The 26095-nt window shown below is 41.8% G+C and overlaps 1 protein-coding gene across 4 annotated transcripts in view; it reads right to left on the reverse strand.

The window, feature by feature from the left end:
- NFATC1 (nuclear factor of activated T cells 1) overlaps nt 1-26095 on the reverse strand; it is a 108995-nt gene that overhangs the window by 9415 nt on the left and 73485 nt on the right. For 2 of the 4 annotated variants that reach the window (XM_066323683.1, XM_066323692.1), the window contains exon 9: nt 21315-22001. In XM_066323683.1, coding sequence (XP_066179780.1) covers nt 21315-22001 — 687 coding nt within the window. The remainder of the gene's footprint in view (nt 1-21314; nt 22002-26095) is intronic. The other 2 variants (XM_066323699.1, XM_066323708.1) reach the window with 2 other exon arrangements.

Here is a 26095-nt window from a genome sequence, read left to right on the forward strand (position 1 = left end):
AAGGCTGGGCAACGAACAAATAAACCGTGGTTTAACCAAAATGATGTGTTTACGTTCCTAAGAGCATCTGTAAGGGAAACAAAACACATATTTTACGTTTTACACAAAATTTCCCCATGACAGACAAACTACACAAATGTTACCTAAGGCAGCCAGAACCTGAGGTCAGTGCTGCTGGCAGCTTTGTGGGTACCAATCCAGAAAGAGTAAGGAAGACCACGCACCCCTTTGCCACAGATAACAGGAATTTTCCCCTGTCACGAGTAATAGAGTAATGCAAATTGATCCTGGTGAAGAGCTCTCCTTTTCAGTCTAGTGCCCAACAGTGAAGCAGTGCTGTGAGAGCCCGGCATTCAGAACCCATGCCCTGAAACGCGATGAGACTAGATTCAAAATTGAAACAAATTTTAAGCAAGTCTGCAATTGCCTGTTTTTCCAGCCTCCAGATGTCCCCGGCAGTGTTAAATCCTGAATGTGACCTAAATGAAACTTCCTTTTTTTGTCTTTTTAATCTCATATTCCTTATCCCATCTCTCAAGGTTTGCTGTACCTCACAACTAGCTGTCAACTGAAGCATGGATAACACTTGAGACACGAGGCTCTCAAAGTATCCTATTGTTAGAAAAGCAAGGTTAAAGCCCACCTGATGGCCCCAAGGGCTGGCTGCTTCCAAGGTTCACCAGCAGTGAATAGGAGAGGGGTAGTGGGACTGGAGCATGTCACAAAGCTCTGAGCCCGATGCTGAAGGCTGCTGCTTGGAGACTTCATGCCTTGCCAAAGAAGCACCCCATGTGCAGGCATCCAGCTTAATACTGGTGATTTCGTGGGTAGCTGACACCAACCTTTAAGACCTCACATGACCATCTGTATCAGGCCAGACCCTTCTATTTAACACAAGAAAGGGCTTTTCTCCAGGTGCTGGAAAAGTGATGGATTAGCTTTAGAAAAAAAATAATTCTGGGAGTACAGGAAGGAAAAAAAAGGGAGCAAGAGAAGGTCCATAGTCTCTATGGCTTACTGATTTCAGAGTTTTTTAAAAAGCCAAATAAAACTGAATTTCTCCACACAATTATTATACAATTATTAATCTTTTTAGAAGCTTTTCCAACATTGCACATAATGAGCAATTCATCAAAGCATATTAGGTGCCACAGAAGTTGCATTCAATATAAAGGGGTCATTAAGTTTCTTGTAATTGCACATTACTGAAACTTTCGTTAGTTCTAAATCAAATCAATGGGATGTGCATGTATGCTCTTTAATTGACTTTATGTAATAATAGTGTGGCCCATAGTGATCCTCTGGAATCTCCAGAATGAGGCACTTTTCACTGCTGTTGATAAAAACCAGCTTGTGTGCAGCTGGGCATATCAAGTAAAGCAAAGAAACAGTAAATGGAGGAGAGAAAGAAGCGCTTTAGGTCACACAGCAATATTTGCTGAGTGCCCCTTTCTTTCCATGGGCAGAGAACTGCCAAGAGATTTTACTCTCCTTCCACTCAACCAGCCTCAGTCTGACGGACTTAGCAGGAATAACTTGGTCTCAAGAATGGAAGTTGCCTGGAGATAGGTTAAAACAGAGTCTATATGATCTGTTTCTGAGCATTCTGAACAAGAAGTGCTTGGTCTTTTTTTTTTTTTTTTCTTTCTTTCCTTTAATGGGCCCAATTTGCCCTATTATCATCACCCTATCAACACCTCTTTTCCTTATAGCCCTGTTCACCAGTGAAGTGCATGCCAAACAGAAAAGAACTGTGCCATTATTCACATCACCCAGCAAACAGGGCACCTAGGCAGGGACAACAGGAGGATGCCAATGTGTAGACTATACATAATGTGCCCATGGCACAGTGGGTGGCCACTGCTGGGACACATCTGTGCCTCGACTATGTGAAGGCTGAGCCTTGTTTGGTAACCTCTATTCTCAGGGGTTTTGCTCCGTCAGAGAAAATGATAACCACGAAGTGACTCAGTGAGTGGCCACATGCTGCTGAATGGAAGAGAAAGGCTGGGTGGGGCTAATAAAAATTTTATGTGGTTGATAAGGGAAAAGAAATCCACCTATGAGCCTGCTGGGGACTGGGCTGGGAAAGGTCACGCTAGCTGGGGGAAATCCTTAGGTGATGGAACACAGCTGCTAATCTTCAGCAGTGGGCAAGAACCTGGGCTGGCCCTGGGAATCTGAACTGGTGGATGCAAACAGACGGCAAAAAATGGACACAGTGAAAAGCTGGCATGCAATAAATTTGCTTTTGGCATGATGGCCTGGTCACCACCATAATGTGAGCTGTAAGTAATGCCACAACATCTGTTGCTGCAGAACACTGCAATTCAAGGAGGAGCTCATGTCCTCTTTGTTGTGGCTCCTTGGACAAGAGCAGTGGCAGTGCTTAAGGACATTCTGGCAGTGGCTTTGTACCACCCTAACTAGAGACAGACCTTTTCATAAGAAAACCCTCATCCAGTTTGGCTAGGAAGCTTTGAACCAAGGACTGATGTAAGTGAACTCACACAAGAGACATACCAGTGCAGCTTGGGCCATGATATGGAGACGCCCAGGGTGTTAGTGGATGCTGTCCTCAGTGTGGAGACATGGCTGTGAAAACCACTGCACCCAGACTGTTCCTAGATTCCAGCACTCCTTGGATGCTAAAACCACCTACAGCATGCATCTCAGATTATAGCAGCTGGAAGAATACTCTTATTTGTACGTGGTCCCAGTGTGACAGAGCTGCAAATACAACAAAAATGTCTTTTCCTCTTTTCTCCTCTCCCACATGCTGTGCCTAGCTGCAGAATGGTTCAACCTCTGGCTGGACTGACAGACAAATGTCAACAGTAAAATCACCACATGCAGTTGCAAGAATTCAGTAAGAATCACAGCTGGACTCTCAGGGAAGACAAAATCTTCCTCCTTGCAGTTCAGTGCTTGGCACAAGAACCCTGCTGATGCTCAGTGCTCCCCACTAGAGCAGAAATTTATTCTGCCCCAAGAACGAAGCACTGTAAACCTGCAGCCAGCACTAGAGAACTAGGAAAAAGGCACTTGAGAGCAGGTGTACAACACTCATCTCTCAAACACACTTAAAGACTTGAAATTTTATTCAAAATGTTTGCATTACACTTTCCAAACAACCACTGGCAATGTTCAACAGGCTTCCTTTCTGCCTATTTTTGAGTACTTGGACTTCAAAACCCTTGCTTCTCAATAGCTGAGAAATGACAGGGTGCTTCCATGGCGCAGGCTGCGATCTCACAGCACATCCAAACTCCAGCAGGAGTTGGCCTGCATTTTTGAGAGGTGCTCCAGGCAACAAAAGGAGTGGAAGAACTTTAGCAGTGATTCAAGAGGAGCTTTAAAAATTTAATAATGCTTCAATGAAGAAAACTGGCTGCTTTCAAGATATTCAGTCAGGTCAAAGAAGCTAATTCAGAGCAGGAGGTAAACGCATGGAGGCTAACACAGCAGCTTTGGAAAATCTGCACAACTACACATTCCTTGAAGAGGCAGGCAGGTCCCCACTCCCTGGGGAGCTCAGCAAGGACAGGCAGACCACAGGACCTCGCTGTGAGCATGCAGAGGTGCAAGAGAGATCTGTCTCTCTCTTCAGAAGCATCCTTGCAACAAGGGCAGCCCAGCAAGGGTCAGCTCTTGCTGAAGACCCTGTGAACCAAATGCCTTTCAGTCTGGAGCTTTGGGGACATCAAGGACATTCTACTGACGAGATAAAAGAAAAATGTGCAACAAAGGTTGTGATGAAAGTCCTGTGCAAATTTATTGCTGTTTGCTCCACACAACAGCCTTCTAGTGCACCACACCTTTTGTAAAACACAGTTCCATGAAACAAATTATTATCTCCAATAGCTTCTGTCTACACACATTTCTGAAATACTTTCATTCCAAACTGTTTTGAGAGGAAATATTAAAAAGAATGGAAACCTGGCAATTAATCAGATGGAAACCTTTGATTTCATTTTACAGAATAGGAAAATAGTGGAGAGAATTATAAAAAGAGTACCCAACATTAACTGCTAAGTAGGGAAATGAAAGATAAGCAGAGGCCAGGGACTGAGAGCACTGGTGTGCTGCGTGCGTTTACCTACACTTGGACGTGGTTCTAAAGGGTGGGTCAGATCTGTGTTTGCTGTTCTCATTCAAACCCACATAAACACCTAGTTAGAAACTGGGTTTTGACAGATGAAAATTCTATTTCCTTAATAACTCACAAAATAAAAACCTTTTAATTTTTTTTCAAACCATGGACGAAAGGCTCTCCTGGTCAAGACACAGAGCAAATATTTACAGGTGCTGGGGAGACACCATTTCCTCCCTTTAGGCTTCAACCTGGTGTCTGCCACATGATTTTATCCATTCAATGATTTTTTTTTCCAGACATCTGCCAAGAGGAAATAACTTCGCTGTATTGGGAGTCTGGGAATCCTAGAAAACAATCTTAAATCCATAAAATAATTGAAGTGCAGTTTTACTGAGCTGTTCAGTTCGATTCTGATTTTTACTACAATGTCAACAAGAGTTTAATTTGTTTTAAAGTTTAGGTTCTTAAATCTGAGTGATACACGGTAGTTTACAGCTTGCTGGCAACAGCTACTGTGGAAAAAAAAATGGAAAGTGCATATAAAGGCGGTTCTAACTTTGACATTGTGAAAGCAGGGAGCAGTGCCAAGAGCAGCAAACAGCATGGCTTTCCCAATCCTGGCTGGCTTTAGGGACTGCTTGCTATTGACATCAGTCGCTATGGGATACATTTCCCTGCTCTAACAAATCTCATCTGGAGTCTATAATTAAAAAAGAAATGTCTCAAAGTGTAATTTCTTTCCCTAAAGCATTTACAGATGTTAACTAGATTGCTAATAGTGTGAGATGTCTGTGGGTGGACATCTTCTTCCTTATCTGCTGTGTCAAAGGGGATATTTTATTTATTAAAATAGTCACTTTTCTGCATGTATCTTTGTGTATGGGAGTGGTGGTGTCTTCTTCTCTAAACTGCTTGCTGAATGAAAGATTTGGAGGTGTTTTTCTCCAGTTTTTTCTTTTCTTTCTGAAGTCACCTCTGAAGTCAGCCTGATTTAAAAGGTACTCAGAGTGACAAAAAATGTCTTTGCTGAGCAGATTAAGAAGTATCCTGTTTGAGCTGTAAAATGATAATAAAAATAATAGTGGTTGTAATTAATAATAATAGAAGTAGTGATGTAAGTTTCATGCTCCAGTGACTTTCCACCAGTGTCGTTGGCTGGCACCCCTTGGTAAGTGCTGCTAAAAGCATTTCCAGAAGCCACCAGATGGCCAGGGAAGCTGATCTGCTTCAGGTCACGCGAGGGGGAGGACATGAAAAAGGGATGAGAAACATGTCTCTGGGGAGGTGAGAAGGGGTTTTTTGGCTTTTGGAGAGGGTGGCAACCCCAGCTCTGCCATTGAATGCTGCTCCCAGCCAAGCAGTCCCCATCCCACACAGCCACGTGGAGCATCTCCTTGGTACCCTGCAGGAGGTGATGCCTGAAACTCTCCTTCCTAACACATGCAGCCCAGACACAATTGTCTGCTTGGGCCTTTCCCTCCACCACCTTCCCCCCATCTCGCTTTTCATTTTCTTTTTTCAACTAGCTTTGATTGGAGCCAGAGCCTGGGGTAAATCAGAGGAATTTCTAGATTTTTCTGAGTGCTGTGAGCTCTCACTGTTTTCCGATACCTACTTCCTGCCATATCTAAAATAACAGCAGCTGCAGGGGCCTGATAGAGAAGAGCTCCAGGGGAGAAATTCTCACAAATAGGGTGGGAACAAAAAAGAAGAAGAAGAAAAAAAGATACTTACTAGCAAGATGATAACACAGAGACCCAGCATCAGATTCATTGTTGGAGCTGATAGCACCATAGGTTGTGGATGTCGTTGTCAGAAGCAAACAAATCCCAGTAAAATGGCCATGGGAATGGTAAGTCTCCATGTTTGCTGGGATAACAGAGGTAGCTTTACAGCACTTGTCCTATTGTATGGAGTATCATGCCTTGATTAGCTAATGTCTCTGAGGGCCAGATAAGTGAGGATGAATGTCCTGCCCTAGAAGCTTTCATGCTTTCTCTTTGGTGTGGCTATCTATGGAGAGCTGCAAGCAGAAATCTTTGTACACATGTACACATAGAGGAGGCCCCCTCTTTAGAGAAAAACATCACAGCAAATGGAAAATTGTTGAAATTACATTGTTTTCCACGGAGAACACATGGTGCAGTGTTGTCATTGTCTCATTACCGACCACATGAACAAGTACAGCCACTCAAGAGACTTCCAAAATGGTCCCACAAAGGGACCTTATATATTTCTATGCAAACTACTCCAGGAAAAGAGTATCTCTGTCCTACTGGCATAAAGGGGGACAGAAACAGACACAGTGCACTCATACAACATATACTTACACACCATTCAGTGTGCAAGAACACACTGAGATCTCCCTGAGATTCCTTGTAACTAACATGAACACTGCTTTGAACATCAGCACATCCAAACAACCAAAGTGAGTGTGCTTGAAACACTGCCAGTCAGCAAAATACGGGCAGCATTTCAGGATATTGCATGTGCCGTTAACCTTAACAAATTAATGTAATTCTACAGTTACTCTGGGAGCTATAACTTGCATCTGCATCAAGTTTTGGGTCTTGAAAATTTTGCCCAATATTAGAGATTTTCATGCATTATTTCTTTTCAACGTAAGATTTTAAAAAGAGTATTAAGTGAAGATTATCATGATTGTGAACTGGAGCCTGATCCAAAGAGTGAAGGAGACAACTGAAGAATTCCTACTTGCTTCAATGAGCTTTGCATCAAGCTCCTACTAAACACAGACAGACATCGGCTAAGGTAGTCAACAAATATGCAACGTACTGCTCTGATGACTTGGCAGGAAAAAATACCAGTCACTGTATTGTAAACACTCTATTTTGTTCATTATTGCCAAAAGATCGGTTGAAATGTTTTAATGGTGATATGCAAAAGAGACAAGTACATGTGTTCTTTTATTTTGCCTGAATTTTGAAGCATGCAAGACTTCCCTGAGGTCAGGAGACTTACTTCTGATTTCTATCACTCAAACAGAACAAACACATTTCTGTGTTTACTTCAGTGTGTTGGTTTTAGTGCATATACATGTGGGTACAGTGTGATCCAAGAGCCCTACCCACTTTCTAGGGAATAATGGAAAACCATGCACAGGGTTTTATTAGCAGCATGTAGTTTTTCTTTTCTAAATTTTAAACCAGCTCTCTAGAACTAAAAATCTTTGCTTCACTTGAGTATGCAGCACAGCTGCCAATTCTTAGTTGTTAAAACAAAATCATATTAAGGTACTTGGTTCTTCCCATCCTCAAAAGAGGCTCCTTAAGATATGAACCCCATTTGGTTCATATTCAGGTAACTAAACAAACTGGACAAGTTTGGACAGACTAGACAATATTCTGGCAAAAAATCATAAAGCTTAAACTAGCTAAACCATTTTTTTAACTATTTTTTTAAATGTCACCCTTGACAATACAAAGAGAGTGAATTTGTATTCATGTACAAGTAGAAGTAGTTAGAAAATATGAGGCATTGCCTAATCCTGTTTTAAGCACTGTTATGGCTGTGCTGCATTACATATGCTTATAGGGCAGTGCATTTATAGTAAACTGGGTAAGGAATTTGGAAGTAGGATTAACGAGCTTTCCTTTCACACTAGACCAGATCAGATCACAGTAGGAGATCAATCTGCAATGATTCCCAACTTTTGTTCAAGAAAAGCGAGTGTAGTGAAGGTCAGAGACAGTCTAAAGAGCAGCATGGCAATTATTTACTGACATGAGACTGGAAAGAATATCACATGGAGCACAACTTGGACTTTAGACATGTAGGAAAGAATGGTTCATTTTATGCCACTAATCATAGCCAAGGATTAAGATATTTTGGAAAAGCTCTATTATTTCTCATTCTGCAAACCCGGATTTCATTACTGGTAAATCATGAAGTTTATGAAGTCCATTCATACAAATTAATTTCCTTTCCTGATTTCCACTGGCATGTGAAACACAGATAAATAACAGAAAGAAAAGTTTGCAAAGGAAAGAAAAAGATACATAGAAATGTCTGTTAGTACTTAAAAGCAAGGTAATCTCAAGTAAGGATGTAGCTAGAAGAATGGCCCCTGCAGCTAGTACAGTCATTCTTAAATAAATTGGTTTTGGGTCTGAACAGTTAGAAATCAGTGCAGCTGCACTACAATTAGATGGATCTATGCTGACTTCAGTTGCCTCTATGAAAAATACCCAAAGTAAGTTCTTCCATTCATAAGATTAGTAAGATTTCATTTTGCAGCAGCAATGTAAAATCTAGATGTCTTTTCCATATTATGAGAAATATTCCCACCTGTGACATCTCAGTGAAGAATTCTTACAATCATTTTAGTGTCACAAGATGTGGGGTTTTCCCCCTCCAGAGGTGCTTCCCCCCATGAAAGTTTTTCATATGAAATGTAAATCTGTCTTCAGACAACTTTCTAAACACAGATATTTTCCAAAAATAGGCACAGGGAGGTGGTGGCCACATCCCTCAGGGGATCATGCAGGACAGAAAGCATGATACAGACTCATCTGGCGTCACAAGCATCTGCCACCTCCTCCCTGGAGCAGGCTCTTAACCGACAGCAGAGAAATTGTGTTTGTTTGCTGCAGAAGTCTAGATTTTATTATCAGAGAAACCATAAAAATAGCCCTGAAACATCAGGTATACATCTGGCTGACCTCTGACTAGCTGACCAAACATTTTTAGGGTCACAACTCACACCATGAGATGTAGATAGCCCTGTATCTTACCCCCTTCCTCTTTAAAATAAATGACAGTAGGTTTGCTGCAAATTTCAAAAGCAGATTTTTTTATTGAATATTCATCTAGTAACTAAAGAAAAAGGCCATCCATTTGTAGATTTCTTGGCAGGAAATCTGGCATCTCTATTGAAGTCTGCTCACTTTTCATACACTCCTCTGTGCTGAGTGCTTGAATCCAAAATATTCCCTATAATAATAAAGTCTGCTCGACAGTTAGCTAATGGGACTGTTATGCAAGGACAGGCCTTGGTTCCAGCAAAGTAGTTCATGGCAGCAGAAGGTGCTCTGGTTTAAGATGGTGATGTTCCCTATGACAAAATTGAGTGCAAGGGAAGGTATTAGAGAAGAATTTTCTCTTTTACTTCAGCAGCTGAATTTTTTTTTTTTTTAAGAACTATCCAAGTGATTTTGGTCTGGAAACACTCAAAAATTTTTGATGAGACACCATTCAGTCCAGGTGCTTTTCCTAAGCTAATATTAAATATAGCTTTGGAAATTTCAGCAGATGTTCCGATTTTTTTTCGTTCAAAATTTCTTTTGCTACTACTCTGCCTTTATGGAAATAGCTGACTCTAATTGATTCTTTAATACAGTGATTCATAATCTGTTGTGAATATTCTGTTAATTTACTTGAGAGTCTGTTATTATTTTCCCTGATTTAACACATCCTGTTTTAGAACATGCATCGAAGTTGATGGAAAAAATTTTCATGGCACTTGGATCACATCCTAAATGTAACTTGAATGCCATCTTTTGAAAGTTGCAAAGTAAGGGGATTTCCTGTTTTGTTCTTCAGTTGTATAACTTTGAAAGTAAGCTTTTACAAATCCTCAACTGCCTTGTCAAGGTCTGATCACTTCTACTCCTTCTAGCACTGTTTTTTCTGGGTAGCTTCCAACCAGTGAAAAATCAATGGATCATATATTCTTATTTTTCTCATTTTAACTGAATGCCCTGTTACACTCTATATCTTAAAACTGATATGAAAATTTCTCACTAAGTTCAGGTGATGGGACTATATTTATTCAAAGACTGCTTCCCACCCCCTTCATTTTCACCATATTTCTAAGGGTTTTTTGGTCTCCCTGTGGGAGCTTTCTCCACCCAGTGGCAGTTCTGGAGCCCTTTCCTTGCCCCTTAGAAAACCTGTCTATAGAACACAGAATGAAGCCATGGGCTTATTTGAAGGTCCTGCCCTAGGGCAGCTGCCCATCAAATCTTTCCACTTGCAGGCAATGCAGCCATCTCACTGCAGATCAATACAGTCAGAAAGGCTCCTCTACCTTCTCTCTTTGGATCTGTGTAAGTTTAAGGAGCACAATGCTCATTTCATCATCTCCTCTCATTTTTCTCTATACTTAAATTATTTTGGGCCAAAGTGAGGTATTCTTTAGACACACTTTTCCACGGCAGTCGAATCCTAGGCTCTTGCTACTCATTTGTACCATTTCACTTTTAGACAAACTCTTCTCTCTCTCACACCCACACTCATCCTTTCCCCTCTTCTTCCAGAATTCATCTATGCTCTTTTTCTCTTTTTTCCTTTTCAATAGGGATGTTATATTTAACCCTCCTTTCATTTCTCTTTTTCTCAGGCCTTCTTTCACTCTAATTACGCCATCAGGTAGTTTCACAGCCATACTCGAAATCTGAAACTTTAAAGTTTAATGTTTTTTAAACTTTAAACTTTAATGCTTGCTGACCATGCTACAGCTTCATGAGACAGCTTCTATTTTATTTTCTTTACTAAGTTTCCCAAATAGAGTAAATGTATATATACACATGTACTTGCCTTACTTGTCTCAAAGGGCCCCATTCCCCTTATCCCTTCCAATGTGCTGAATCCTTTGTAGCCCATGCAGAGCCTCAGGTTGGCTGGGGGTCCTAGAGTCTTGCAACACAGATCTGCCTCTGCCAGCAAGCACACACCAATTAAGCTGAGGGCTGCAGCTATCTCTGGAACTGTGTGTTAGCTACTAAAGTAGTACCAAGAAGCTGCTTTCACATTAGCATGTCCTTCTGGCAAACCTTTCCTTGACTTCAGCACTACTGGTTCCTCTTGAAAACCCTAGTTTACCATTGAAATGGCATGAAATATTTGAGATATCAGATTGCAAAAAGGTAAGTTTGAACCCTCTAACGCCAAAGACCACAGTCACCTTTATCTCTACAACTCTGACTATGTGCTGAATAGGGCAGAAATCAGCAGTTTGTCTGGTAATAATGGAGGTTTCCAGGTTTCTACCAAGTGGTGACAGCTCATCCAACTGTGAGTCTGTGGTTTAAATAGATGGCAGTGTGCTTTTCTGGCCTGTAAAGGTCCAGCACAGGTTTCCAGAAACTGGGATAATTCCTGGAAAGTGTTCTGAAGCAGCCATTGCCCCTGGGTTTGTCTGCTGGTGCAAAAAAGCATAGTCTTCTCTCCGTGGCTGATGGCACTTTCTGCCCTAAGATCAGCTTTGTTTTTTTTTCTTTTGTAACGAGGTCTTTCCTCATCCTAACACACTCTCTGTGGGGAAGAAGGAACCAAGAAAAAAATGCCTGAGAGCTCTTTCAAAGTTACCTAGGAGCTCAGGATTTGGAACAGAGCAGCCATCTCCATTTCTGGTGGCCCTTCCAGAGAGATCTTGTGCAGTGTCTAGCTGAGGTACAACTTCGCAAACCTTGGACTCATTACAACCCTCTCAAAACTGGAATTTGTGTGGCATCAATTCTAGCAACTTCAGGAAGCTCTTGCCTTTGGCTGCTGGGGCCCACGTTGTGTCATGCAGTGGTCTACCAGCTAATGAGTCAGGGATGTTTCTCAGAACAAAGAAAACAAAGAGTGTAATTGAAAAAAAAACAGAACCAGTTTCTCTTTTCCTATGGCAACTTCATACAAAGTCATGTTAGACTGAGAAAAACATTTGAACCTCCCAGTACTACAGACCCAAAGACATTATTACAAGAAAAAGATGCCTGGAGAAGTTGTTAATGCCTCCTGCAGATGGTCTGAGGTGAAAGGCCTCAAGCCACTAGCTGAGTACAAGTGCAGCCTGGAGCTTGGTGGAACACAGTCATCACACAGGAAAATAACAGAAATCAACTAATAGCAAAGAGATTACCATTCACTTCAGTCTTCCAAAAGAATAACTGGATAGCAAAAGCTCAGCACTAGTGACAATCACAGCTCAGAGGTGAGCAGCAGTATGGAGCTGCAATGGTTCAGGAACTGACTGCACAGCAGAAACTCCAAGGGATGGGCTTCTCCACCTGACCTCATGTTTCTAAAAGGCTTTACTCAACAGACACTTACAGGATTTTCAGGAAAGTCAGTCATTAGTACAAAGACTTAGATCACTCTCACTCACCACAACTACAAAGATAAAGAATTAGAACACAAAGTCTTATAGATAATTTCAGACACTTTATCTGGATTTGCATATGCGGGATAGAAATAAGGCTAAAATAAATATTCTTCGGTTTGTTATTTTTGGAGGCTTCTCTTGTGACCCAAAATAGTGATTTTTCTACTTCTTAAGTAATCTGCAGAAGATTTTGCTTATGAGGTGGCACTGAAACACATATTTTCCCTGAAGCACTAGAAAAGGAACTGCTGCTCCCAGGATATCAAAATGGATTCATAATATCTACAGCAATACCTATTCTGCAACCCCAAAGCTATCACAAAAGTTATGAAATGGAACAGATCTTCGGCTCTAGCTCCCACAGAAATTTAACATCAAAAGCAATCTGGACAGTACAGACATGAAGAGTAAAATCTTGTCTTCTGCATTCTCTGCAGCAGTACGGCTGCAGAAGAGTCAAAATTAATTAGAGAAATCATGTTTTAGTTGTGCAAAGAAAAGGCAAGTGAGGAACATTCTTGCGTTTACACATGAGCTATAACTACGTAACAATCAAGGAATTAATCCACTAATTATGGATTTGGATAGCCTGTAGCATTGCTTTTTCAAGACTGGTCCAGTGCTCATACTGCAATTTATGTGTTCGGGAACAATAAGGTTTGGGAGTTTTGACACACTTGAAGCACCATCTCACTCAGCTTCCTGCTATTTGTCTTGCAGTAGGTTTCATGGTGTGCAAAATGGAGAAGACCTAAAAGTGAAGCCTGTAAAGGAGATAGAGGGCTAGTCCATGTCCCTGGTTTGCTGCCAAACCCAGCCAGGCTGGCCAGTCAGGAACAGGACTGCAGTTTTCCTACTGCATGTCTTACTCACCCGTTGTTCCCAGGTATTTTCAATACCCAGGCTTTGCAGACTTCCTCAGTGACAGAGGACAACGGGAACATTTTGAGGGTCTGCTTTTTTTCATAAGCTTCCTCCCAGCCTGGTGATAAGGCTGTTGTGGAAGCTTGTGCCCCCTTTGGCTGCAATCAGCATCAGCTCCTCAGAGAGGAGGAAAGACCCGGAGCCAGGTTATCAAGCAGCCTGCTCTCTGCAGCGATGGTCAAGCCACTATCAGGCCTCTGACCCAGCCCCCAGCTGTCCGGCAGACAGAGATCAAACAATGAGTGGTGCAGAAATCTGCTTGGAAAAACTCCCTCTCTGCCTGTCTATCAGGGACCAGGCTTCCATGAATGCAGCTATTATGTGTGCTTTAACTACCAGCCACACGCTTGGTCCTGTTCCCAACGAACCCAAAGGGAACAGTGTTATTGACTTAAGTGGGAGCAGGCAGGCCCTCCACAGCTTGGGATCCAGCAGCTTGCCAGTGCCTCTCTGAGAGCGCAGTACGTGAAGGCAGGGAGGCTGCTCCCTCTGACACGGATGTGTTTGCTGGGCTGAGCCGCCAGCCCAGCTCTGCCGAGGTGCTGCTGAGCCGTATTCTGCTCCCTTGAGAAGAGGGGCCTGCTACCACAACTTCCCCACGAATGTTTGGACAGAAGGGGTTCAGGACACGAGAGCACGGAGGCCAAGGCACGAGGCCACGCCTAAGCAGCTAATATTGCTCAGCTCAGCAGAAACGATTCAAACAAACAATATATTCCTAAAATAATTTGCATCAGAACAAAGCTTTCTCACGAAGCTTGTGCTTCTGCAAGCCATGTATTTTCTTTGGCACTGCTCCAGCCTCAAAAGCAGATGTAAATGTTACCAAGGCTCAGATACAGCAACTTCTTCTCTCCTGACTGCCAGGGAAAGCTTACAGAAAATAACCAACAAAGCCTTTACCATTTGAAATGGCAACACCAACAGCCATTGATATAGAAATGGAAGAATCAATCGGGCATGACAGCGAGAAGCCAATTCTTCCAAGTTGCTCTCAGATGGAAAGAGGGGGGAGCAACGCAGCTTCAGACAAACACTTAATAACTCCAAATGTTAACGTGAAGGTGGGTGTGCTGATGCTCATCAACCAAAGGCTGCTTTTTCAACACTGCTTTCTGCAGCTTTCCTGTTGCTTTGTCAGCCTTCTGCTCCCTCCACCAGTGTCTGGCATCACTGAATGAGGCTGGAGCCACTACGGACTTCTCCAAAGGGACTGGACACTTTCTTGAAAGCCTGAGACTCAAGGAGCTCCCTGGAAATACAAGTGGTGGCGTTGAAAGAAAGCAAAGTTCCCTACTGTATTTCACAGCATACCACAGCTAAGACGTAGGCAGATCTGCTCTCTGGGCACTGTACACCTGGGGCTTGCAGAAAACCAGGAAAGATACCTAGTCTGGTCATCTGGGCTTCTGGGAGCTTTCTTCTGGTGGGCCTCCTGGGAGACCCAATTCATCAGACTTGCTAGAAACAGCAAAATGCATTCCTGTGGGTGTGTGGTTTAATGTAACAGGATCCCCCTCCAACGCAGACGTGCAAGTCCACCAAAGGTCTGACTTGAACGCATTACTTCAGCCCTCCCTTACTCATCGCCTACAACCCGAGCCCCAAATGTTAACGACTCAGCATGTTTTATCACAGTAGCATGTACACTTTCAATCATCATTAGAGACGAGGAGGGTCTAGGCACAGGCACCATGCCAGGTTAAGTAAAATTTTCCATGAGGAAAGTGATTTGTTTTCTCCCAGAGCTGTGAGGCTTGGCCAAGAGGGAGGAAGGGAAAAGCTTGCCCAAGCCAAAAGTGTAGACAGTGTTACTGGACTTTGCAGACTACCTGCATGTTGTTCTAATGACATTTGGACTACTGGAAATCAGTAGGTGAACTCAGGAGTTTTCAAAGGCATAATTGTGGCAGAAGCAGACTAAACTTAACGCCTCAAGAGCCAATCGCTTTAATCATGAAGCTGAGATGTATGAAAAAGGATACATTTCAGCGAAAGAATAATTCTGTCTGCTATGGTTCCTGTTCAAATAAACTATATCACCAAACCACGTGCATTTCCAGAATATAGAGGAGTGAAAAAATGAACATATGGTTTAGACGCAAAAAACTTTCATATATACTGTATAGGAGATATATGGACTTGTCAGACATCTAATGGTTCAACACTGTAAGCAATTCATGGGAATGACATTAGCAATAGCTCATATTACATCCAGGAGTTACAGCTTTTACTGCAAAAGTTATATTTAAAAGAGCCATGTTTAAAATGAAATGGCTGGCAGGACTGCAGCTTTCAGTAACACTTTACCTGTGGTTTTGCCACTTTTACATACTTATTGGGGGCTTAATACTCCCAATTTACCTTTTCAGAGTAAAATACAAGTCGCAATGAGTGCATTCATTGGCATGGCGCTATAAAACGCACAGCTGTGCAAAGACAATCACAAGAACAAAAGCCTCCTTGTTTTAAAAAAGATGATTATGTGGTTCTGATACTTTCTGCTAGCCACATATCCAAACATCAGATACCTTTGTTTATAGCCTGTGTATTTTCATCTTACTATGCAAAGATTTATAGATCTGATTAAGTCAAGATCAGGATAGAGACTTTTATGAAAGCGTTCATGTGGAGAGGAGGAGGCTGAATTAATATACAAAACTTCAGACAGGAGATCTGTCTTTCAGATACTGTTATTTCAGTTCTGGCTCTTACACAGGACTCAGGACATTCTGGAAAACATTTTTTTCAACAGCACATGGAACCCTGGCCTCATGACCCGCAATGGGAGTGTACTCCTGATTTCAACAAGGCTGCCACTGCATCTCAAAAGTTGAGATTAGAAGCCAGGCCTTTAGTACTCAAGCACAGAGTAATCAAGTACCTTGATTAAAGAATCATCCAGGATGCTGCTTTGCTCTCAATGAAAAACTGCTTTTGTAAAGTTTTGCACATTAATATAACAAATGGGATTACAGAACGTACAATACACCTTAAAATCTGCGGAGAATGTAAGTCATACAGTTTTTCCTGCTGGTACCAATGTGTTTCCCTCTTACTTTTTCAAAATAGCTTCATTTTCATCTGTAATGAAAACTACATTCTTTGATGTTTCCAACAGCAGGAAATAATTTCACAAATAAGTGTCATTCTGCTGCAGGTAAAGTATCTAATAGCTTGTGGGAGTGCCAGTTACAACCTGAAAAATATTTTTTGGCAGCATCCATCCTGGTGACATGAAAGACTTGGAGCTCAGCTCTGTGTTCCACACAGGCTACACTACATCCAGGAAAAGGAAATGGGGATGAGGAAGGTGATTTCAAGTCACCTACAGCATCTCCTGTTGTGAGCCTGGCTAGTTCCCAGCTGCCTGAACATCCGGAAAGCTGTGTGAACTTCCACTCTCCAGCCTCTGGCTTCGGGTTTCTTCTACCACTTAAGAAAGGCAGTTAAAACTCTGAAAAATTGTCTGAGCTGCCCTAGTCAACAGAAAAGAGGAAGGCTTAGGTCAAGAGCAGACTAGCATAGCTTTTGACCTAAGTACTAGTCAGAAAGCTGCAGAGAGAAGCACACTCAAAATATAAAGGTGTCAAAGATATAAATTAGTTAAATTTTCACATCTGGTTCAAAGGACCTGGAAGAATTCTCATCAGCTTGTAGCTTCCCCGAACTATCCATCTCTTTGGCAATAATAATTCCACTTCATGTCTCAAAGGGCTGTATAGCAAACACATCAATACCTAAATAATGTGTTATTTTCTTGAAAGAAATTACAGCATGGACTTGTACTAGAGAGGTCTCTCCAGCCTGCCTGCCTAATGATTTTCCATGAGCTCCAGCACCCTAGCACTTCACACTCCTCCCAGGTTAGATCTGAAAGGCAAACATCACTCAACCTTCACTGCCTAGGGCAGGAGTGGCACACGCACATGGAGACACCGTCAGTCCCAGCATCACCTACCAGGCTGCCCCAGTGTCCTGCAGGTACCTCTGCAAGAGCTCCTGGTGCAGAGGACTGGAGACACTCCCTCTCCCCCTGCAAATGACTGTGGACTTTTGCAGAGGACCAAAATCAGTCTTAAATGTCACATTTTCAACCACTTTTAATCAAAATTTCCTGTGAAAGCAGCAAAGGCAGTCAGCCATAATTTTGCTAATAATAAGGCTAAACTCAAAATGATTTGAAACGGGTGCTGGTATCCAAGCCAGATACCTTTCAGTATCAAGAGCATAGCCATAATATATCAGGTATCACTTTGTGGCATGAGTTTTAAGTAGGTTCTATATGTGGAATCATATATTCACATACTGAAATGGACAACACATTTAATGAGTAGCCCAGGTGGCTACTGTAGATTTTGATTTAAAAAAGGACTGCCAAGACCAGAACTTCCTCACCAAAATGGAATTTTCTTCCTGTGCTCCCTTTATATTACTTCAGCTACCCACCTTTACCAAAGCAGGAAGATGCCACCATATAAAGGATCTCTATTCATATAAATTAATTGACTGTTTTTTTCCATCTATACTTTGCAGTGGAAATGGCCTATTATACTTTGCAGTGTAAATGGTCTATCTGATTCATATACCAGAACTAAAAGAACGAATACTAATTTGAACCCATAAGCTGAAACCAAAAGATTTCTGCTTATACTAGTCCCAAATTGCTCTATGCATATTAGATACATAAATCAAACCTCCTTAAAGTGGTAAACAAGCAACCAAAATTTTATCAGTTATAATCTGGGAAAATCAATTGGATATTTTATTTTTCTGGTAGTCTCCTAAGTATGTTAGATGTCAATATCTCACGCTTCTTAAATACTTTTAGATAAAGCTGGAGGTATTAAATAGCTGCAAGATGCTGCAAAGATATACTTATTAAAATGAGCAATGCTTTGAGAATTTAATTTTTAATGTCATTAAAATATTTCATTAATCAGGGATGAGGAAAAGAGTTGTTACACTTGCAGTAGCAGGCAAGGAAAGCAATTAAGTACACTTGACCTGTCTCTGGTTCTCAGATTGTTCACAAGTGCTACAGATATTCCATCCAGTCTTCCAACAAGAAGAATTCTTAGAGGTGGATATACTAGTAATTAAAAACAGGGATACCTTCAAAAAGCTCCTGTTTAAAAAAAAAAAGTCAGGCACATGGAAAAATGAGTTGCTCCTATTTGGTATGAGCCACTCACCAAAACTCACGGTCCCCTATTCCACTGTTAGGGTCAGAGGTCTGAAACAGTCCCAGGCACAAAGGTGCCGTATGTCTGCCTTGCCTTCTCCATGATCTCAGTGAGCAGCACCCCCTGCAACACCAGGAGGAATACTGGTGGTTTCCAGGCAGTCACCAGAGTGGCCAAACTACCCTTTGAGACTGTGCAATGTCTCCCTTCTGTAACTGACAGGTGAGCATGAAAAGGGGATTTTTAACCAAAACAAGATGAGTGATTAGATAGTCGCTAGGGAAGATAAGATCACACCAGAACTGGCTTCAACCCACACTTGCTCTGGCCTATTGGTGGGCTTCTGCCACCCAGAGTGACCCTGCAGCACCACTCAGCCCACAGCACCAGGCTTCTTGCCCTCCTCTCAAGGGCTGAATCCAGCTACCGGACGTGGTTCCGTGAGCTGACCCAACAGAAAACTACATGGATTTAGCTATTTTGGGCAGGCCAATTTTCCATTAGCCTGCTCTGCTGCTCCATAATCAATTGATATGACTCGAAGGAAGCAGCAAGAACATGTGGCAGAGCAAGATGGATTGAGGCCACCCTTTCCACAGGAGCCTGCAGTTCCATCAGATTAAATGTAATGTGAAACCCATGTCTGCAGTGGTGGCGAAAATGCTGCCTTCATGAAATGCATATTGAATGAAGCATATACCTAAACAGGCTTCCAGCCCGACTCACAGCTTCGTGCTCCTGTGCTGTGTGTCTGAAGCATGCCAGAGTTCTGCATGGTTTGAACAGGGCATCTTGCCCAGCACAAATCCAACCAGAAACACTTCCTGCCTTTAGCCCCTCATCCAGATACTGAGACAAATATAAAGAGGGTAATAGTCCACTTCAGACATAAACAGAGTGGATGACCATTTCTTCAGGCAGTGAGATAAAGTTCAGATAGGACAAGGCAGCTAATATGGGTTGAGCTCCATCAGCGTGACCCTTGAAACAAATCTAAAGATCATTTTAGCCATTTCTGATTGACTCCCTTTGGAGGTAACTGGTGGTATTTAATTTATTGAACTACAAAGGCTTGGGTTTCTTCCTATTATATACTGTTATCAGGACTGTTATGTCTTTCTTGGTCTATAGTTCTCGTGGTCAGCCACAGAATGATTCTGAAAGCCTACTGCATGCCAAAGGGAAGTATATCTTGATTTGGCTAGCTGAAGAGATCTTCAAAGTCAACCTCAAGTATCACTGCAGATGTACATGGTGACCTATGCAATTAGTTCTGGTCATCTGTTACAGGACTGGTGTGCATGTCTGTCCAGAGGAAGGATGGAACAGAGATGAGGTTAAAGGCTAAACCATTTACGCTTTGTCAGAGAGAATGAGCATGGCTGAAAATACTAAAACCTCTCTCTCAGACCACACGGTAACAAAGTTCCTCTGTTCCTCCATGAGAAACCTAATGCAGGCTGAGGAGCTTCATTCACCCTTCATCCATGAGACTCAGACCCATCTCTCCAGTAGGGACCAGTCAAAGGCAGGTTCATGGTTCTGTCAGAGAAGAGGTTGCTGGATTTTTGAGAGGTAAAGCAGGAAGGCTGCCCCTTTCTTGCACTTTTCTAAAAAAGACAGCTTGCACTAGGTTTAGATGTATCTAAATCCTCCTCCTTACATAGATAAATTCTCTTTTTTTCTCAAATCCAAAATTCTGGCATGGCTTTTTTTGGCTTGTGTACCTGTCTAATTTAGCTTGTTGAAATCACATTCCTTGCAGCAAAGGTAAATGATAAAAATACACACTGCATGAAGAAAACTTTGTCCAAAAGATGTGTTGTGCAAAACTAGTGACCTTAACTCTAAATTAGGAAAAGCTCCCTAGACTTCTCTATCATGTAACTAATAGCAACTTCTGCTAAGAAAAATGATTTTCCTAGATTTTTCTAGAGTTGAAAAGCAAAGAGCTGCTACTCAGACTCCAGAACATTAATTTGCAATCTTGATTCAGTGAGTAGCATGCTGTTTACAATAGAATGACAAAATGTCCTTTTTAAAAAGAAACCAGTGCAATGACTTGTCCTTAAATTCTCCCTGAAGGACAATAATATTTGGACGTTCCTTGGCACCAATTAGTTTCAATGCAGCCGTTTAAGTGGCATTTCTTCTTCAACTACCATGGTATGTTATATAAAGTTACCTGGTTATTGGAAGGGAATTCACAACCTGCATTAAGGTAAGGGTCCAGAATACTACTTGGATACTTACCAGCAATGCTAAATGGCAGTTCAGTAAAGTCACAGAACCTAATTCCATATCATCCCTTTTATTACATTCAACTAATTATTATTAGGGAAATAGGGTCTTACAAGTTTATCATAGCATTTTAACTCTTCAGTGCTGCATGTAGAATATATATGCATACAGAATCTTACAAAACCAGAAAAAGAAAAAAGAAAAAAGAAAAAAAAAAAAAGCAGCAGCAAGGCCACAAAAAAAAAAGGGGGGAAAAAGAAGGTAATCTTAACATCAGACGCAAATAGACTGAAAAGTGACACTGAAAGATACGCCTCCATTTTTAATTTGAACCTTCTCAACTGAAGTAGAGCAGTTTAACATTTAGTTTCAGTGAACAGATTTGCACATCAGACATTTCACTGCATTATGAATGGGACAATGTTAAATATATTTTCACTGCAGCTCTACAGGTCACTGGCATGGGCGTAAGCCAAGAACATACAGTTAAGATTATTTCCACATAGCTATTGGTCATGCAGCTAGAGCTCTACGCTAACTAACAACAATTAATGCACAGATAATGTGGTTTCATTATTGAAAATGAAATGAAAGGTCCCTTTCCTGTAAAAAGACGATCCAAGCAAAGTCCGTACCTTTCCACCAGGCTATTAATGGAACTTTTTCTCCACCAGGATTCAAAAGAAGGGGAGGTTAAGGTAACTCACTGATAGAGCAACATGGTGAATGCAAACCTGTGCTGTGGAAGACTTACCATCATCCAGGTACATCTGGTCCAATTCCTCAGGTTCTCGCTTGATCGTTACAGGAATAGGGGCCAAATTATGATTACTTTCCTCATGCAACTCTGGCAAGGACAGTGGTTGGGTTGTTGGAGACTCATTTCTGTGAACCTTCGGCAGTTGCTGCTGCTGTTGACTCATTATGGATGAGTGAGTTGGACTGCAGGACTGCAAATAGGTTGGCTCTTGGGTAACAGATGGAACTGGAGAAGAGGGACTGTTGGGATAGAGTGTTTGTTGATAACCAAGGGGACAGCTACTGCTCAGATGTTGACTCACCTGCGGCTGCAGCATGACGTGAGATGATTGCTCGGGGGGGCTTGGGTGCACAACTATAGACCTTGGCACTTCCTGTATGGTGGGGACACCTCCAGCGGGCTGCTGAAGTCCGAGGTGACTGTGGCCCGGGTTGGGGATGCACTTGTATGGAGAGGACGAAAGGTCATGCAGCTTGGGGCTTGTGTTGGGAGAAGGTGACATCACAGCGTTTCTCTGCTGACAGGAGGCAAAGCCGGCCACGAGGCACGAACCAGGATCAGGCGGCATCATGATCTGCTGACTGTAGTACGGTTTAGAGAGAGGGCTTAAGTCTTGGTTCATTGGTCCACAGGTTTGAGCAGGCTCATAGTCATCTGTGGGTTCTGTTTTTATAATTGGAACTGTTAAAAGAAAAAAGGTTTTAAATAAACATGAGTTGCGTATTGGTATGATCAAGTTGGCTTGTGGCTAGGATACCCTTTGCAAAACAAACAACGTTGTGAATAAGACTCTGTGTGTCTCTTGCCTAGTTCTCCCACCCTATAAAAAAAATGAATGAGTCATCAGCACAAGAAAGTCACAGCTGGTTCTAATATTGAAAAGGACTATTTTCTTTGGACTCTCCTCCAGCACTAATGTGCTATAAAAATCTATTTGCAAATAGCTGTGCTTCAGTGGAAGCTTTGGACCCAAGGGCTCCATGGATTTGTAGTAATCAAGGCAAGAATTTCAACTTGGAAAGACTACTGCATTTCTACAGCTACCGATGGCCCGTTTGATAAATGTCTGTATACGCAGTAAAGTGGAGCATAACAAGGTAGAGATGGGGCTCTTAGAGTTCAATGAAAATAAAGTTGCAAAGATACATGACAAAGTGCTACATACAAGAAGTTTTCAATTATGAGGGTATTTTTTAAAGAGTAGGATCTGATTTGTTTAGTTTTATTACATAATTGCATTTGACTTCTGCTAATGCCAGCTCCTAACAAATGTTAATCAGTCTCTGCATACCAAGAAAAACTGATTTCTGTTCGAGACCTCTGCTTGCTCTATCCACTGTCCCAAACGATGCCCTAATTGAGCTGTCATGTCTCTAAACACTACCAGAATGTGGTCAGTGAGCATCAACTCAGTCATGACGAATGCAGAGCTACTTTGTCAAATCAGAGAAGAAAGATCCTTTCTGAAATCGAGATGTCTTTTCAACATTTGCTTTCTCTCTCAAATCAAAGATAGGTGTCTTTGAAGCTTCTCCTACAACAGATGCAGTGCACAGGTAAAACTAACCCGCTTCCTCTAACAGGAAAATTACAAATAATAGGGACAAGCTGAACTGTAGATGTATTTTTTTCTAGACAGATGAAACTCTAATGCATATAACAATCAAGTATGGATGCATAGTGGCATTTATCGTCTTTCTAAAAAATTTCTCGTGGCACTAGAATAATAATATAATAATAGAATATAGAATATAGAATATAGAATAATAATATAGAATAGAATATAGAATAATAATATTCTAATAACCAACCTATTGTGGCATGAAGTTAATAATGAAACATCTTTTCACAACTCAGCTCAGATACATGTGGGCTGCATGAGTGTCTCTGACTCTGACACTTGCATGTGTTTTACAAAACCCTTACAACATTGTCCAGCCATTTATTATGTTTGTGTATGAGTCTTTTTGAGCCCCTTAAAACACACGTGTCCATCTGTACATATAAAACCTCTTTTAACACTCCCAGGTTTTGTTGGTGGTGAATGCACTTCACTACCCTTGTTTTATAGTCCCCGCGCCCCTTGTTAACTTTGTTCCTTTTATGTTCTTTTACATGTAGATGCTTGCAACACTTGTTTCAAGATTTCTAGCACCCTAGTAAAAACAGGTCTATATATGGAACAGATGCACAGGTGCTGCTCAAGACAAATACGCTAGGTGTGATGGACTGTCATTGGATCTTATTTTCACCAGGTTGTGTGCTGCACACTGGCTAGCAGAGCTACTAATGCACTTGGTTGCAGAGAAGCAGATTTCAGCTTCAGTGACAGCTTTACAAAACTACTATCACACCTTCTAGGAAAATGCAAGACTGAAGAAATGCACCTAGATAAACACAGCAACTCAGATATTGTAAGAAAATACCTTTAACAAGTTCCTGAGCTAGCAAATATTCTCACATGTTTTATATTAGGTTCACTGTGCTAGCACTAACCACAGCACAGCTGGAAATATGATGGTTGTTGAACACTGAATTTTCCCAATATATCACTGCTGTAGAAACACCTGTGCTAAATAATTGCAAGCTCAACCACTGGCAATACAACTCCAATAAACCGTGGAGTTGTCTGACTTGTTATAACCTAGGGAAGGGTTATAGCCCTGGTGGCAGGCTGGCTGGGAGTTTTACAGAAGGCAGGTTCCTGATCTCAGGCTGGCTTTTCACTGTAGCTCTTCTGCAGCACACCTTTGCTACCTGGTGTGTGCCAAGCACTTTTTTGTCACTTCAGTCCGAATTTTTTCTTTACAAAAGCAACGCTATGGGGTCCATTTGAAGGTCTGATTAGTCATCATGAATACTGAGAATCTCTTTTTGTGTGTTGCTACACTGAAATACACATACTGCAGCCAATGGAGAACCACCACTAAGTTCTGGTCTGCACCAGGTGAAGGACTGATGGGTGGGAGGGACTCTATTCCACACCTGTTAGTCCAAAAACTCACTTGGAGATGGAGACAGCAACCAAAGATACTCATGGTGCCTACAAATTCAGAGGGAAAACAGAGACTGGTCAGGGCTAGTCAGGGTTGTTTTGCTGTGAACTAATACTTATGGGCATCAGTTATTACATGTAATGGGAAACAAATTGTCTTCAAATGGACAAATACTACCTGCACTGATGCTTAGTGTTGCCTGAACTTGTTCAACTGAACTGTTTTTGTACCTTTTCTATTGTGTTCTTTTCAACACAGTAAAAAAAGTCAGCCCTTGCTCAGTATCATATATTTTGTTTGTATGCTAATCTCATCACTAGAGTAAGTGTCACACCGGAAGACAGGAAAAGTATTCCTGCTGAAATGGTGAAGGGATTTGTGTCTGACTTTTCTCTGTTTTGCCAGCTGCATAGCCATTAACCCTGTGCAGAGTGAGTATGAGCATCATACAGACTGGGATGGCAGCCGCTCAATCCCCTTAAGAAAACTGCAAATGTCTTCATGAGGTACCAGTTTGGAGAAAGGAGGCCTGTAAGTTTTTGTTTTTTTTTAACATGAAGAAACAATTACTAATGATCCAGATGATCTGGAACCAGACCTGTAAAGCTGAGCATGTCAGGGGACATTAATATCCCCCCATCCCGGGCAGATCTCAAGTATTTTACATGAATAACTGTAGTACTTGACTTTTGGAGGACACAATACCACAAATTGCTACATTACATCAGTTAATGATTTATTTATGCTACTCTGTCTCATTATCTGCTTCTTCTCAGCCTATTTATCTCCAACAAAACGAGTAACAAAGGCCAAAAATCTTTGCCAATGTTTGCATTTGCAAACTCAACTCAAACTACCTGTGGGTGTGATCCAGTCATTCTGAAAATACTCTGATTGTGTCAAAAGTTGGTGTAAAATCACCCTATATTCTTTCTTTGAAAGGGCAACTGTTTTCTTCCACTTTCCAAAGGACTTTAGAGGGCCTGAAGTAAGAGCTATGGGTATTTCAAGGCACACCTCCCCAAACCCATGCAGAAACATTCTGTAACTGTACTCACAGGCTACCCACTTACCATCACAGCGTCTGTGGTGTTACTCAAACACTGCTATGAGGCTACAAGGAACTAACACACCCTCACCCACTGTCTCACTGACGTCTGGGGGACTGAGATGTTCAGCTGGGGCGGGCAACTGCGCCTGACTTAGAACAGGATACAAACCCTTGCTGCTTTCTCCTAGACAGAAAGTCATAGAATACCCTGTCTTGGAAGGGATCCTCAAGGATCAAGTCCGAATCAGGGCCCTGCAAAGGAGAACCTTGGGCAGCTCACAGGGGAACCCCCAGCAGAAGACAACACAGTGGACAGGACTGTTCACTGGCCAGCTGGGTACTTGTTTTACCACTTATCTACTGACTCATGCTTGATGAACTGCAGATCTTTACAAACCCAAGATCAAAAAAGGGCTTTTGAGCCCTGTTATACATCCCAGTGGTAAGCTAGCTGCCATAAGACAAATCCATTTCCATTGTCACTGACTTCCACAAGTGAGCATTTCACACAGGGAGATGCAATGTGATATAGACAGTACTGCTAATTTTCTCAGGATTAATATTTAGCAGAGAACAGTATTAGCCTAACTAACTTCCAGCTCAAATATTTCAGGTATTGAAGGACTTGGTAAAAGCCTGCCAGCAAAAAGGGACACTCCTATTCAGTGATACAGCTGGCAATTAACTGCAAAGCCCTACAGCTGTTCAGAACTTGCAAGCACTTTCAG

Source organism: Sylvia atricapilla, chromosome 1, assembly GCF_009819655.1.
Source record: "Sylvia atricapilla isolate bSylAtr1 chromosome 1, bSylAtr1.pri, whole genome shotgun sequence".
Classification (NCBI taxonomy): Eukaryota; Metazoa; Chordata; class Aves; order Passeriformes; family Sylviidae; genus Sylvia; species Sylvia atricapilla.